The sequence below is a fragment of the Ostrea edulis genome, chromosome 8, assembly GCF_947568905.1.
Source record: "Ostrea edulis chromosome 8, xbOstEdul1.1, whole genome shotgun sequence".
Taxonomy (NCBI): domain Eukaryota; kingdom Metazoa; phylum Mollusca; class Bivalvia; order Ostreida; family Ostreidae; genus Ostrea; species Ostrea edulis.
Window position 1 is genome coordinate 37,104,765 of NC_079171.1, and position 17,401 is coordinate 37,122,165.

At 34.4% G+C, this 17,401-nt stretch overlaps 1 protein-coding gene across 1 annotated transcript; it reads left to right on the plus strand.

Annotated features, from left to right (window-relative positions):
• Nucleotides 1–274: 274 nt before the first annotated feature.
• Nucleotides 275–17,108, plus strand: LOC130046547 (uncharacterized). The gene is made up of 3 exons (XM_056145999.1): nt 275–377; nt 4,627–4,768; nt 16,115–17,108. The coding sequence occupies exons 1-3, from the start codon at nt 277–279 to the stop codon at nt 16,832–16,834; spliced, it is 963 nt and encodes a 320-aa protein (XP_056001974.1). The 5' UTR covers nt 275–276; the 3' UTR covers nt 16,835–17,108.
• Nucleotides 17,109–17,401: the final 293 nt, after the last annotated feature.

A 17,401-nucleotide genomic window follows, 5' to 3' on the forward strand; every position in this document is an offset into this window, starting at 1 on the left:
ATAATACAGGTTTGGAATCAATTTTTAAAACAAATGTCATAAAAGCTGCTTAAGCTTTCGATACGTAGCCGATATTTGTTCCCGATACCGCCTCAAATAGGGTGTTTCATATAGGTTGTGGAAAATACCGGAATCATAATGATTAAAATTCACGGAAGTGATGCTACATATAGCCACGACATTAAGACTAACTCGTGAAGTAAACTTTTTTCATATAGGTTTAACCAATTTGATGTGAAATTGACGATACATTTTTTCTTCAGGAAAACACAGATCATGATACTGAAGAAGAGAGAAATCAGTTTGAAAGATTTGCTAAAGTTTTGTGACAGATTTTGGAAAGAACAAAAAAACAAGAAAGTCAAAATGCATAAAAGGTATGTGAATTAATGTTCACCTCTATGAAGCAACGGTCACATTGTTAAGTTTTTTAAAATGATTTGTACTGTAATGAAGAATTGAAGATAACGAACAGTGAATATACTGAAACAAATTCAGTGTATTACTTCAAGCTAAATGGATTATCAGTGTTAATTGAATTCAACAACTTATATACGGACAAAAAATGAAGTACTGAACAATATTATGACTCGCATACAATAAAAATAGATAATCTGAATTCATATTTACTTATGCAAAAATTAACCAACATTTTATACCGCTCTCACATTCTGTATACGTAAAAAATACTGCCTTAAAATAACTGGTATAACGCAATAATGAACAATGGAGATAACGGACAGTGACTATTTCCACCAATCCTGTAAAGAATACAAAAATAAAAGACGGGCAAACACGGACTCCTGGGCATACCAGAGGCAGTGTCAGATGCCTAAGGGAAGTAAACAGCCCTTGTTGACCGGCTAGGTCCTCCGTGAACCCTATATCTTGATCAAGTAATCCGTAGTCAAAATCAGTGTGTAAAGAATAATTGGTATGGCCACATTTAATCCAGTTATAGCTTGATTATAACAACCATAGTATAATAGGCTAAGTACATCTTGACTTATGATGTTTTACTTATAGTCATATTCCAAAAAGGGGTTCATATCTGAAATATGGAGTAATGTAAATTTTTAGGGAAGTGTATTTTCGATTTCTACATTGAAGGAGAATTGGGAAATTCAAAAGAAAAAATGGGGTAGCAACGCTCGTTATTGAGCTACAGTGTTTTAATCATGATGTTTTTGCACTGAACTTATTCAATTGAACATGATTTATCTGTTGGTGTCAACACAACATAAGCAACACAAATAATTCATTACATAAAATAGATGCATAATCATGTATTCTAACACTACAGATAAAAAAAAGTTTAATACAAGTAATGGAAATAAATTATGAACTTTCTGCACTTGATATTCGAAAAAATTCATGATATCAAGTTTGAAAGTTTTAAAGGTCTTGTCTTAAAATTGAAATTGGAACTCAAAAAATAAATAAATAATAAAAATGGCGGTTAGAGACCAATTTTTTTTAATTATTGGCGAAAATACTGAATTTTTGTACAAAATTTCAAGTAAATAAATTTACACTTTTTCAAGAATCAGTGTTCTGTTTGTAAAAATATATCAACCAAATTAATAAATTACAATATTTGAACTAGTTCCAAATCTCAACTACTTGTATCATAAATTATAAAAATGAAATACACGTATAGGAGTACAAAAATAGAAGATACATTGTATATTGGATGAAACAAAAACCAATATTATTCAAATTTAGAACTTTTTGATTAATCAATCCTTCTGCCACAAAATATAGTCCCTGCAAAATCCTTCTAAAATTTGCATTGACACAAATGTTTTCAACTGGATATGGTTCAGCAATAGATGTGTACTATGTTTATACCAATAGGATCAGTATTGAACCAGTAAATACTTAGTTGTAGCATCTTACGCAGTTGTGCTCAAAAGCTCAGGAGTTAACGTCCTTAAGATAAAACGATATTCATCGAGAAAATACTGCAGTAATCTGTCTGATAGTGTTACTACGAACAAGATAACAAACATTGATTAATTGCTATAAACGAAGCAATGTTAAGACTTTCTTAACTATGTAAAGTTAGTAAAAATGACACAAATCCGTTGTTTTGTCGCCAAAACCCATGGTGTTTATTAGTTAGACGACATTAAGAATATTCAATACACCAAAGTAAAAGTCACGTGACTCGATATTCATACAATATAAATTTCTGAAATAAATCGCCTTGCCACAGGTGAAAGATTGCATAGCATTGAAATCTAAAGTAGTTAGGGCGTAAAACGTAGTTAGATTTACATGAAATATGTTTGGGTAATTCATAAAATTTTAATATCACTAGGATCGTTAATATTAAACCGAACATCTAGCGAAATATCGTCAAATTCGAGTGTATTATTTTGCAAACAATGATCTTTATCCAGTCAAACATCGTCAAATACGCAAGTTCCGAGTTACACAAAAATTATTTCCCTTTGTCGATCTCTTTCGCATTTTATGATGTATGGTGGGTACACAATGTATACATTATATCGTAGACTGGCATTGTACATAACGATTACGTACGATTAATGTAATAAAAGCGTAACTTTTGTTTATATCAATCACTGGTATGTATATTCTGGCAATATCAAGCATAATCTGTTTGAATAAGATCATCAAATTGGTTATTAAATCATTATTTGTTTCCTCTTCTACCTGAGTGACGCTTTTATCAAAGAAAGATGGCAATTAACAGTATTTGTTTGAGCCAATTTGTTATCCAATACTCATAAACTCACTAAAGTTGCCTTTCCCCTGAGATAGGATGGTCTCAGAAACTCTGGATATCATCTTTTAAGAAATAATACAACGATAGTAATTGGCAAATGTACCCACTGTCATCATATTTACGTCATAATTTACGGAAGAGTTCGACAAAGGGAAATAACTCTTGGGGAACTCGGACACTTCTGTATTCGAGTGTATTATTTTGCAAACAATGATCTTTATCTAGTCAAACATCATCAAATTCGATTGTATTATTTTGCAAACATTGACCTTTATCCAGTCAAACATCGTCAAATTCGAGGTGTATTATTTTACAAACAATGGTTTTTATCCAGTCAAACCTTGTCAAATTCGAGTGTATTATTTTGCAAACAATAATCTTTACCCAGTCATACATCGTCAAATTCGAGTGTATTATTTCGCAAACAATGATCTTATATAAAAATACCAGAATGATTTGTACCTTTCCCAAGGAAGGTTTGCATAACTAATTGTTTCCTCTCCAGGTTTTGCACAAAATATCAGCAAACAATCTTCATTCCCCACCTGTGCCATGTCGTTATATACAAACAATTGACGTTCTCTATTTTAAATAACTATGCACATTGGGGTCAATTTCAAGGTCACAATGAAACATGTAAAAACTACTGCATTATTGTGTATACTATATGAAAATTTATTTAATAATAATAATAATAGTGATTGGTTTTATATAGTGCCTTATCCAGCGTCTGCTGCTCAAAGCGCTTTACAATAATCAATGTATATTATTACCCCGGCAGACCTTATATCAATCTAGAACTTCCCCAGCCTCCTAGGAAGCATACAGTGCAAGCTGCCATTACAAGCGCTAGAGCACTAACATTCTAACAATATCTTTCACTGTCTATAGCCAGGTACCCCTTTTACACTTGGGTGGAGTGAAGGAATTCATGTAAAGTGCCTTTCCCAAGGACACAACGTCAGCCCTGCCGCGGCCAGGACTCGAACCCACGACCTTTCGGTCGAGAAATAATACAACGATAATACGGCCTAACCACTCGGCCACCGACGCCACAATTTATTATTATAGAGAATAGGATACATATATTATCAGAGAGAAAAAAATCATTTGAGAAGCAGATGTGTACATAAACTGCTTGAACACTATAACGATTGCAAAAAACCACAAAATATGACATTTTCTCCGCAAAACAACTATAGACCTGTACGTCTTGCTTTCGGCAAACTTTCATATTGTGACATCATATAATGTGAAGTGCACTGAGGTACATTTTTGTCGGAAAGCCTTCACTACACCGTGAATAATTTAGTCCTTACATACTGACGTGGTTCATACCAATTGTTACGAAGGTAAAATTGAAATGATGGCCATCTGCAACGTCTTAAAAATAGCCAACTTTATTAACTGTGGGATTTACACAATGTAAAAATAAGAAATACGTGTTTTATTGTGATTGAGAGCATGTCCAAGGCGAAAAGCTGGAGCGGACAAGAAATTTAATTTAACCCAATTTCGCAACAAACGGCTGAAGTTCAAGCTAGATTTCCCGAATCATTTTGTGTGACACCGGTCTGGGATTCGGAGTCTGTAAGATCGTGCATACTCAGAGCTATACAATTAAGGCTGCTTCACTTTTCATCAAAATTTTCCTTTTCAGTATTCATTTCTTATTAAACGTGATAATTACAGCAAAAGTTGTTATACTCAAGCAGGCACGAGTGGTGTTTTCTCGATACATATATACCACAGATGTCCATGGGTCTGTTTGCCATACTCTTGATTAATTTTGTATTCTTTATAGATATTATGATCACTATTCCTTATTTCACTTTTTCAAAGACTACATTGAAATTTCTTTTCCTTTTTCACAGTTTGCTTTTCGATACAATCTGCAATATAGATATCGGAATACAATCCAGAATACACACGGCAATTTCAGATGAAGAGAACATAGTGACCGATTTAAAAGACACATGTACATCTTTGGAAAAGCTACCACAGAAATGCAAAAAGGTATTTATGCAAAGAAATTATTGTAATGGGTGTGACCTTTAAAGGAAGCTTCTCATGTTTTCAAAGTATACAAGATTATATGCATTTTGTCTTCCTTATCCTTATAGAAAGTAATTCTAATAGTTCATTCACCGAAATATTGCGATAATTAACCACAATACAGAGTTCAATTTAAGCCCCAATTTAAAAAAAAAGCCTAGTTGATTAGTTAGGTAATCACGTGGTACAGTGACGTCATATGTGACCTTTGTCGATCAACTTGTTCTGAAAGTAGTGTTAGATATTCAAAAACTCGGGTTTTAGGGACCTAATTTATTCATCATGGATAGCATGTATTTCGATGAAAGATGAAGATAAAGAACAGTGAACAATATCATAACTCCTATACAAAATAGATAATATGGCAAATACGGACCCCTGATCACACCAGAGGTGGAATCAGGTGCCTAGGAGGAGTGTTAAGTATCCCCGTCGACTGGTCACAACCGCTGTGAGCCCTATATCTTGATCAGGTAAACGGAGTTGTCCGTAGTCAAAATCAGTGTGTAAAGAACGGTCTAACAATCGGTATGATACACGCCAGACAGCATTTGACTGTATGATCGGTTGGATTGGCAAGCTAGATCGTTATAATGACGATATAATTTGCCATATGCTGACTTTAAACAAGGCCGTTGAAACCCACGTACCATCAATTTATTTGTCAATAGCTTGCCTCGATTTATAAACTGACCATTCGCAGAATAAGCTCTTGCGTATGGAATGAGTTGAGATATTTAAACTCCATATGCGGGTGATAATTGTTGACAAACCCGAGTCTTATATGTTTTAGCCACCAATGCATCAAATGTAGCGAGGAAAGCGAGTATGAAATCTGCAATTGGGAGTAGATAATTTTTACATGGGATCGCTGTCTAAACACTATCTGGTAATATTATTCCTGTATATTTGTAATTAGCGTTGTTTTTTAAAAGTAAACAATGCAATTGTTATGAAATACATTTTTGGATTAGATAAATTATGATACGATTTATCATTGACAACTAGGTTTAGGCTTACTGTCACAGGTATATTTCGAAGAAAAAAAAACTAAATAAAAATGATCAAATTCATAGTGGAAATCACAATACTTTATTTTAATCAAGCAATTTTATTTATCATTTTTTAATCTACACGTTGTTAGGATTGATTGATTTCATATTGTTTAACGTCCCACTCGAGAATGTTTCAATCATATGGAGACGTCACCACTGTCGTGGGAGCACTGTGTTTAAAACTTAAATACGCACTGTACGTATTGTTGTTACGTTATGAAAATGAAAGCATTATAATTCAATTCAAAGTTAGGAAATACAACATTTCATCATTTATGATTGAAAGCTCTATTATTTTTTATCTTTAAATTTTTTGTAAATCTACCAGTAGGCAGAAACTTGTAGCACATGCTATGCATAGATTTTATTACAAGGTGAAGGTCAGTTAGTGCAAGTGTGTATTGAAACGGAATGCACATGGTTTCCTTATGATTTTCATATTCTCTACATGCAAAATTGTAACATCATGTTTATATTGAACATATGTTTAACATATATGAAAAAAATGTTTAACATATGATAAATTTATGTTTAACAAATGATTAACATATGTTTAACATATATATGAAATATATGTTTAATATTCATTAAACATAATTACATTCTTAAAACACGCATTAAACATACAATGTATATTTAGGTTACGTTTTAAAAATGTATTCAACATGTTTTGAAACACGATAATCGTAAAGGGGCACACAACACATATTTGTTTTCGGACATTTCTTTAGCATATGTGTTGATAATATACAGTAGATCAAATATTGGTATTACTCCTTGATATTGTTTACATGGTTTTCACGATGTTGATATACATGCAATCAACGTTCAAAAGAAAACAATTCATGTCGGAAGGAACCAGCATTTATGTATGTCTCTGAGTACATAATTATTATTCAGTTTGCACTGCACCTGAAATGGAAGAAGGTTCAATCAATTTTTTTTACAATCTAACTGCAACACTGTTTATGAATTTTTTTTTTTTTTTTTTTTTTTTTTTATACATATTATGGATAAATATAGCTGTACATTTATTTGTAATAATATTATATTAATATTAAGCATGCACAAATATAATAAAAATACATACTTGCGTGTATATTTGCACATGATACCAAGCATTTTACATACAAGATCAATTCATTCAAATTCAATTCGTTAGCATTTATTAAACCTAATAAAATATTCACTTAAAATCATTTAAAAATAAAAACTTCAAACTTACTGTGCGACTATATATGCCAGAAGTGGTGTTAATCAAATGTGGATTCTGAAAAATTCTAAAGAACTTTTAGTAAACTTGAAATCGCAGAATTTTTCCCAAATCAATAACATTAAAACCTATGAATTTTCAACACTATACACGAGCATTCCTCCCGATAAATTAAAGACTAGACTTTTTGACATTATAGACAGTTGCTTCTTCAACAAAAACGGAAAACGGAAATATTCATATCTAGTGATCAGTCATTCAAAAACTCACCTTGTTAAACACCACTCTGATTCCACACACAAATACTCTGAAGTTGAAATAAAAAAATATGCTAGAGTTCCTCATTGACAATATATTCGTGGTCTTTGTTGAACAGGTCTTCGAACAGTCTGTTGGAATTGCCATGGCACGAATTCTGCTCCTTTCTTAGCTGAATTGTTTCTATATTCATATGAAGCAGAATTTATTCAAAAACTTCTACGTGAGAAGAAAAAAATATATCTCGCTGTGGCCTTCAATTCGACATTTCGATAAATTGATGACGTTTTGTCTATTAACAATAATAACTTGCTGTCATATGTCGATTTGATATATCCCTGTGAGCTCGAATTAAAAGGACACCACAGAGTCGTCCACTTCTGCTTTATACTTAGATATTTTATTTAAAGTAGACATTAACGACATACTGACAACTCAACTATATGATAAACGGGGTGATTTTAGCTTCTCCATCGTCAACTTCCCATACTTGTGTAGCAATATTCCATTATCACCTGCATACGGTGTTTATATATCTCAACTGATTTGATATGCAAGAGCTTGTTCTGCGTATAGTCAGTTTTTAAATCGAGGTAAGCTACTGACAAACAAGTTCATGGTACAAGGGTTTCAACAGTCTCGATTGAAGTCAGCATTTCGCAAATTCTATGGTCGTTATAACGATCTAGTTCGTCAATACAATTTATCATTGGGTCAAATGCTGTCTGACGTGTTTCATACCGATTGTTAAGCCGTTCTTGGCACATTGATTTTGACAGCAGATAACTCCGTTTATCTGATCAGGATATAGGGCTCACGACGGGTGTGACCGGTCAACAGGGTATACTTACTCCTCCTAGGCACCTGACCCCACCTCTGGTGTGTCGAGGAGTCCATGTTTGCCCAACTATCTATTTTGTATTGCTTATAGTAGTTATGAGATTGATCACTGTTCCTTATCTTCCCCTTTCATCTATTAACAATGAAAAGTGTCATTCATATGTCGATTCGATGTATCCTCATGAAATCGAAATAAGAGACGCCACAGAGTACTCCACATCTGCTTCTTACTTTGATATTTTATTGAAAATAGACATTAACGGTAAACTAACAACTCAAACTTTGTGACAAACGGGATTACTTCAGTTTCGCCATCATCAACTTCCCATGTATATGTAGCAATATTCCATTGTCACCTGCATTTAGTGTTTGGTGTTTATTTTAGATCTGATTCGATACGCCAGAGCTTCTTATGCGTATACTTAGTTTTTAAATCAAGGCAGGCTACTGAGAAACAAGTTGATGTAATAGGAGTTTCAACTGTCTCCTTTAAAGTTAGCATTTCTATGATCGGTATAACGATCTAATTTGCGAATACAACCTGTCATTGAGTAAAAAGCTGTCTGACGTGTTTCATGCCAATTGTTAGATTTTGACTTCGGATTAGTCCATTTACCTGATCGATATATTATAGGGACCTATGGACAAATCTTCATTTTGTTTTCTTTATAGGAGTGATGAGATTGAGTTTTGTTCGTTATCTTTATGAATAAGCCTTTCTGTTATCCATCCGTCTGTCCGTATATCTTATACATTGTTTACTTATTTAACCAAATTTACCTCAAAATAACATAGGGTAAAGGGAATTCAACATTGTTCAATTAAAGGACCACGTTATCTTCTAAGTCTTCTCAAGAACCCCCGGGCCAGAAAAGACAAAAAGCAGTTATATGTTCCTGTCAAACCAATAAGTAAGATTTTTGTACCTTAAACAACTTTATTGCTGAAGGCTGTAAAACTTTCGTGTGTATGATTTATTAATTGTATATTGCTTAATGTCCCGCCGGAGAATTTTTCACTACAATGGAGATGTCACCACTGTTTGTTTAAGGCTGCTTTAAGCCTATGTTCGGCGCTTACGGCCTTTAAGTAGGGAGGTATCATTATCGTGCCACACCTGCTATGACACAGGACCTCGGTTTTTGCGGTCTCACCCCTCTTACGAAAAGCAAGGATCAAGATAACGAACAGTGATCAATCTCAGAACTCCTATAAGGAATACAAAATAAAGAGTTGGGCAAACATATTTGTTACGTACAGATGTTGGTTGAGCTATCGAGTAGCTCGCGTATTTGGGTTATCTGAACAGCTGTTGGTGGAGCTATCAAGTAGCTCACGTATTTGGGTTATCTGAACAGCTGTTAAGAAAAAGGAGAGGTCATGATCCACTGAATCTAAAAGCGTGTTGAATAAAAAAGCGTGTAATATTAAAACAACCTGAATGATTACGTAATATACACCGCCGGTACTACAACCTGTAGTTTATGACAGAGTGCACGTTTGTATTTAAGAAAACGAGATTATGTTGAACTTATTCACTATTTCATATATTCATGGATTTACTAACATGTTGAATATTGGGAATATTTTCAGCGCGAGTGAATTCCACCTATACAGAATCTAATTTTTTCATCACTTCCGGTTTACTGAACACATATTTCGTTTTAATTTGTGTAATATGTTAGTTTTATATTCCTCGTATTCTTTTTATCCATTCCAACAAGATTTCAAATACTTTATATTTTTCCAATAAGAAGGATATCAAGATCTTGAATTAGATACGTCAATACAAAATTGTGTACCAGACAATGATTCATCAATGAAAAAGTGAAGATAAAGAACAATGATCAATCGCATGACTCATACAAGTAATTCAAAGTAGGGAGTTGAGCAAACACGGACCTTTGGATATATTAGAGATGGGACAAGGTGCCTAGGAGTGTAAGCCCTATATCTTGATCGGGTAAACGGAGTAACCCGTAGCCAAATCAGTGTGTAATGAACGACCTAACAATTGGTATGAAACACGTCAGACAGCATTAGCCCTCATAACATTGTTTTATTGACTAATTAGATCGTTATAACGACCATAATATTTGCGAAATGCTGCTTTTAAACAAGACTCTTGACACCCCTTGTGACATCAACAATGTGATATAGAATGCAAAATTGACAATAAAACAAACACGAACCCCAGGGAATACCAATGTAATTAGGTGTCTAGGAGAAACATGTGTCCCCTGTGAGCCCTGTATTTTGATCTTGAAAATGGATTAATCCGTTATCAAATCAGTACGTGAAGAGGTATGAAAAACGTACAAAACGACTTAATGATAGTTTTTACCTTCAAAGATCATCATAACGATCACAGAATTTCGAAATATCGACTTTAAAACGAGGCCGTTGAAACCCCTGTAAAATCGACCTGTATCTCATCTTTGGCTAATTAGCAAGGCAAATTAGCAACTCAACTTTATGACAAACAGGATTGCTTCGGCTTCTCCATTGTTAGTTTCCTCATGTTTGCATAGCGTTATTTCATTGCTGTCTGTGTGTGATATTTGTGTATCCCAACTGATCCGATACCAACGAGCATGTTCTGCATATGATGAGTTTAAAAAAAAAAAATCAAACAAGCCACTGAGGAATTACTTGATATTACAAAGTGTTAAAACTATCTCATCTAAACGTTTTCGAAAATTATATCGTCGTTACAACCATATAATATACGAAGCAACCTGTGATTGGGTCTAACGATGCCTGACGTCCTCAATAACAATTGTTAGAGTTTTGTTTACGTATACTAACTTTGATTACAGATTACTTCGGTTACCTGATCAAGATATATTGGGGTGTAAACGTTCAACAGGGAATGTTTACTCCCACTTCGCACCTGTCCCCACTTCTGATGTGCTCCGAACTCCGTGTTTGCTATTTTCTTCATTGTCTATCTTTATATGATTTATGAGATTGATCATTGTTCTTTATCTTCACTTTTCATATCACTAACCAGCTTCCAATGAAAAAACTGATGATATGCAGATCCTGTTCTTGTTTATCGAATCGGTTGAAAGACATAACACCATATGTAGATTATAAAGGAATATACGAATACTATATGAGGAAGGTTTTGAAATCAATGCATTTCTAGTTTTAGACATTTCTCTGAAAATGTAATATTCTTGGAATTATACTCTGACCATTCATGTTGAACGTCGTTATTGTCCATGTAAACCGGCAGTGGTGACATCTACATGATAGTATAAATGATACGTGAAACAGGTGTAGCCAGTTCAAACAGTAGGTTTTAAGCAATAAAATATTTTTCTGAGGTAGTCGATCATTCATACTGGGTTTAAAGTGAGGGTTTTGATTCTGATCGTTTCGAGGGTCTCTACAGCCCGGTAGCTAAGTACTTCGTTACTAGTTTGAAAATACGGATGTATATTTAATTGCTATTATAAAATTTAGAAAGTCATTTCAACCTTAAGGATTATCTCCCTCACGCAAAGCTCTTATCCTTAGACGAATTTGACTCCACTTTTTGGCACACTGTTTTCCCCTATAATAGCTCTAAAACTACAATGTTATTTCGGATTTCAAACATGTCGGTTGATCATCACTGAAGAGACATTATTTGTCGAAATGCACATCTGGAGCATCTGGTGCATCAAAATTGGTTTTACATACTGACCACGTATACATTCCACAGGTTTGCAACATGACCGTGATAGTATAAATGATGCGTTAAACAGTTGTAGTCAATTAAACAGTAAGTTCTAAGCAATAAAATATTTTTCTGAGGTAGTCGATGTTTCATTTCCGGTTGATTAGTCTATACTGGACTTGACTGATGACAAGGCTGTTGTTTAGTGTTTGCTTGATTAAGGCTCTACAGCATGTACTGCGGTTCATGTATCACGAATAAAGCTGTAATATAAGCGTTCGTCAGAGGTCAGACACTCATTCGCAAAAGATACTCATACACGTTTTCACACTTCGTTTGCAATTGCGAGTAGTCTGGTTAATCCCCAAATCGCCCCGATCTTTGTAATTTGATTGAATTTATTTGGTTTTATAGTTCTAGGGTAATAATTTGTATTCTTCTCAAGCGTTTTATCGGGACTAATTTAAACATAATTCAAACATACGATTCTAACCTTTTGGTCTATTCTTTTTTTAATGTGTACCTGAATCTCCCTTGTGAACAAGAATGCAAGGTGAAGATAACGAACAGTGATCAATCTCATAACTCCTACAAGCAATACAAAATAGATAGTTGGGCAAACACGGACCCCTGGGCACACCAGAGGTGGGATCAGGTGCCTAGGAGGAGTAAGCATCCCCTGTTGACCGGTCACACCCGCCGTGAATATGTTTCATTCTTCACACTAAATAAATGTTCCGCATTGTTTATATTCAAATTATATATGCATCACAGTCAATGGGACGGAAGAAAGAAACTACCGTACTTATACTAGACTCAAAACACTTACACAGAGTTACACATGTTCCTTCATGTCTATTTTGTATTGCTTATAGGAGTTAAGAGATTGATCACTGTTCGCTATTTTTAACTGTCATTGCAGAATCCAGTAAATGTTCAACCAACCTCCTAATTTTGCTCCTCATGAAAATATTCGCTGCTGTCACAGAGAAACTTCAGATGTATTGTGACTTCACACATGTGAAAATGATTTTTCAAAAATTCCGAAGTACCTTAACCAAATTTAAAATCACAAAGCTTTTCCAAAATCCACTCCATCAAAACATACGATGGATTTAAGATCAGGCATGTATACATCACACAGATTCGCGTATAAAATCCGAACTCGGAAATATTCATATCTTATGATTGGTAACCCAAAAAGTCACTTTGTTAAAGCTTTATGATGTAAATAAAAAATGTCAGATGTTTACTCCTTATACGCACCTTATCCCATCTCTGATCTTTTCAGGGACAGTGCTTGTTCTGCTTTTGATATTGTATTCACTATTCGATATAGGAGATGGTCATTGATCGTTATCTTAACCTTTTTAGCTCACCTGAGCTGAAAGCTCAAGTGAGCTTTTCAGATCGCCTGTTGTCCGTTGTCTTTCCGTTCGTCCGTCCGTCTGTAAACTTTTTACGTTTTCGACTTCTCCAGAGCTACTGGGCCAATTATAACCAAATTAGGCCAAAAACATCCTTGGGTGAAGGGCTTTCAAGTTTGTTCAAATGAAGGGCTATGCCCACTTGAAAGGGGATATAATTACAAAAATGCAAAAATAGGGTGGGGTCCTATAACAATCTCAAGATCCACTGGGCCAGAAGACTGAAATTTACATGAATGCTTCATGACATAATGCAAATTCAAGTTTGCTAAAGGCATAGCCCCCGGGGGTAGGATGGGGCCACAATAGGGGATCAAAGTTTACATACAGATATATAGGAAAAATCTTTTAAAATCTTCTCACAAAGTACTGGGCCAGGAAAGTGGAAATTTACATGAAAGCTTCCTGACATAGTGCATATTAAAGTTTGTTAAAAGCATGGCCTCGGGGGTAAGATGAGGCTACAATATGAGATCAATATTTTACATACAAATATATAGGTACCTGATCCCACCTACGATGTGTCCAGGGGTCCGTGTTTGCCCAACTATCTATGTTGTATTGCTTATAGGAGTTATGAAATTGATCACTGTTCGTTATCTTCACTTTTCATAGAGAAAGTCTTGAAAAATCTTCTCAAGAACCACTAAGCTGAGATTTACAGAAAAGCTTCATGACACGTGCAAATTCAATGTTTTTAAACTCATGACTCCTGGGGCTAGGGTGGGGCCACAATAGGGGATCAAAGTTTTACATAACTAATAAATAAATAAAAACTTTAAAAATGTTAAGAACCAATGGGCCAAAGAAGTTTACATTTGCACGAAAGCTTCGTGACATATAGTACAGATTCAAGTTCGTTAAAATCATGATCCCCAGGGGTAAGATGGGGTCACAGTAGGGTATCAATGTTTTACACACAAATATATAATATATATTTGTCGAAATGCGCATCTGGTGCATCAAAATTGGTACCGTATAAGTTTTACATTATGACCCCTGGGTCGAGGCATCTGCTGGTGGACTGCTAGTCCCCGAGGGTCTCTACAGCCCAGTAGCTAAGTACTTCGTTACTAGCTTGAAAATACGGATGTATATTTAATTGCTGTTATAAAATTTAGAAATTCATTTCAAAATTAAGGATTATCTCCCTCATGCATAGCTTTTATCCTTGGACGAATTTGGCTCCACTTGTTTGGCACGCTGTTTTTGGCTATATTTAGATCTAAAACTTCATAGTTATTTCGGATTCAAACATTTCGGTTGAGCATCACTGAAGAGACATTATTTGTCGAAATGCGCATCTGGTGCATCAAAATTGGTACCGTATAAGTTTTACATAAGGAAAATCATTAAAAATATTCTTCAGAAAAATCACTGTGCCAGAAAATTTTAGATTTACATGAAAGCTTCCTGACATAGTGCAGAATCAAATTTGTAAAGAGCATGGCCCCTGGGAGTATGTTGGGGCCACAATTGGGATTAAAAGTTTTACATGCGAATATATATAGGAAAAATCTTTAAATATGAGCCAAAGTGACTCAAGTGAGCGATGTTGCCCATGGACCTCTTAATTCATGTTTTGTTTCTTCTCTTTTTTTCTATTTTCGATTAAGAAATGGATACTTATTTCCCGTGGGGATCCTGGTTAGACTAGGTTCTCAGTATCCCTTGTTTGTCGCAAGAAGCGACTAAATGGATGAGACCGCAAAAACCGAGATCCTGTGTCACAGCACGTGTGGCACAATAAAGATTTTTCCCTGCTCAATGGCCATGCAGCCGTTTACCGACAATGATGATGCCGTCTCCATATCGGTGAAATATTTTCGAGAGGGCGTTCAATATCAGTCATATATTTTTGAGAGAGACGTTAAACTATAAACAATCAATCAATCAAAATTAAATACTTTAAAGACTCTTTGTAGATTCATTCACTTACAGGCCTACTTCATAGCTCAGACTTTTTAGCTGGCTATTTATCATTAAAGTATGTATTGAAACAAACAATTTTAAAGATGACAATACCCCCCCCCCCCCCTGTATATTTCAAATCATTATTGCCTAGCTGGGTAGCCACGTGTTGATTGTTGATCTGTAGTTTATGCTTTCGAGTCGAGCAGGTTTTTATTAGAATAACTTCTACTAAAAGTGAATTTTTCACTATATAAGTTAAATTTGAAACTTTCAATGGTATATATCTTCCATTTTCCATCCATTTCTCTGGTTTGTTATTCCTCCTTAAGATATCTCCGAATTCTCTGTACATGTGTTAAACTTTTAAACAATTAAGGTACATGTGTCTTTATAAGATTTACGTCGTCATCATTCTGAAAGTGTATCTAAATGTGTATTGGAGATGGTAGGTTGCAGATAAATAAAATGGGGACTCATTCGAAGTTTTAACAGTCGAGAAATTTTTAACGTGATAAAGATTCGACATGTTTGATCTATAGGCTTATATATACCTAAACGGTGTACTGAGAATTTGCAAAGTATGATTGTTCATGATTTGCACTAAGTCCATGTCAAATAATGGATTTACATGATACATGTATGTAGCAACTTGTTGAATAGAAATGTAATCACAATGAATGTAAATGTAATGTAATCGCAATGCATGGTTGAAACTCATTGGAAATAGCCGAATTTCTTATTTGTAGACAATTATAAATTACTTCTTATATACTATGACATTCTTTCTTTTGTTGCTATCACGTATATATTTTAAATGTTCTTTTAATTAAATTTAGTGCTGAGTATAAATATACATTTGAGCATAAATCTTGTACATTGTGTACGAATAATATATATCTTTACTGTTCTTTACCTTGTTCATTTTATCTATAGATTGGTGTGGGGATGTTTGATGATATTGAGAAGAGTGTTAAATATCTATCGGACAAATTATATGCTTACATTAACTCTACTGATGGCAAAAAGGAAATTTTGAATCCTGTCGGTAAAATATCAATTAAAAATTACTTCAATGTGAGCAAAGAAGTACCACGACGCTATGAAGAAGGAGTCAAACGATGGATGAGGGGAAAAGAGGTTGCCCACGAAATTAAAAAAATCGATGGAAAAATTTTGAAAGAATGTAAGGAGGTGCAACCTGAGTTGGAAACAGCACGAGTAATCATTATGGGACGAAAAGGCGAGGAGGAAAATACAGAGGGGTCTACAGATCTTACGACCGTCATATGGTTACCTGTCATCGTTGTGATTGGTGCATTGGTCATTGCCGCTACGATTGTTCTTTCTCCCTTCATTATTGCAAGAATGTTGTTCGCCAAAGAAAATATAGTCGATTCAAGTTATAGTGTTTGTGCACAGCGTTTGACAAAAGCAAAAATTCAAGATAAATTAGCTGGCGTCTTTAAAGATAATTTTGAACATAGAATTGAAAGCATATTCGAAAAGGAATTGCCAAGGAAAATAGCCACTACTACATACGCCATCAAGTCTCTTTGCTCACAAAAACACAGAATCGGGGAAAACTTTAATGCGATTCTTCGTTTAAGAGACTCTCTTTGTAAAATAAAAGGTGACCTTGAAAAATTAACCTAACCAGTTACTGGCCTCATTCTGAAATATGGTCAGACATTCTCAGATCATATCTTTAAACATTATACATATATGATTGTTTTTCTTCAATGTTCAGACTTTTGTTTAAACATTAAATTTTAAACATAAAAATGAGTATCTGTGAAAGTGAAGTAAAGACAATGCCACATTCACGACAACTTAAAGGTTTGTTCGCGTTTTACAAACATTTGATTATTGGATATCTAAAACTTGTGCTAATCGGTAAGATAATGACTTAATTGCATCAGTCTGTATCTTGTTTGGCCCGAATAAAGAAAGTTAAAATCATGAATGAAATGTGTTTTGCAATTTATATTTTGATTTACCGTATAAGCAGAATTTTTAGCGAGGGTTTGATTTTGCCATTGTTATCGACAATCTTGAGATCGCTAAAATTGGATATCGCTAATATTTATTCCGTATCGTAGGTAATAGCTATATGTAAAACTTATACGGTGCCAATTTTGATGCACCAGATGCGCATTTCGACAAATAATGGCTGCCTCTTCAGTGATGCTCAACCAAAATGTTTGAAATCCGAAATAACGA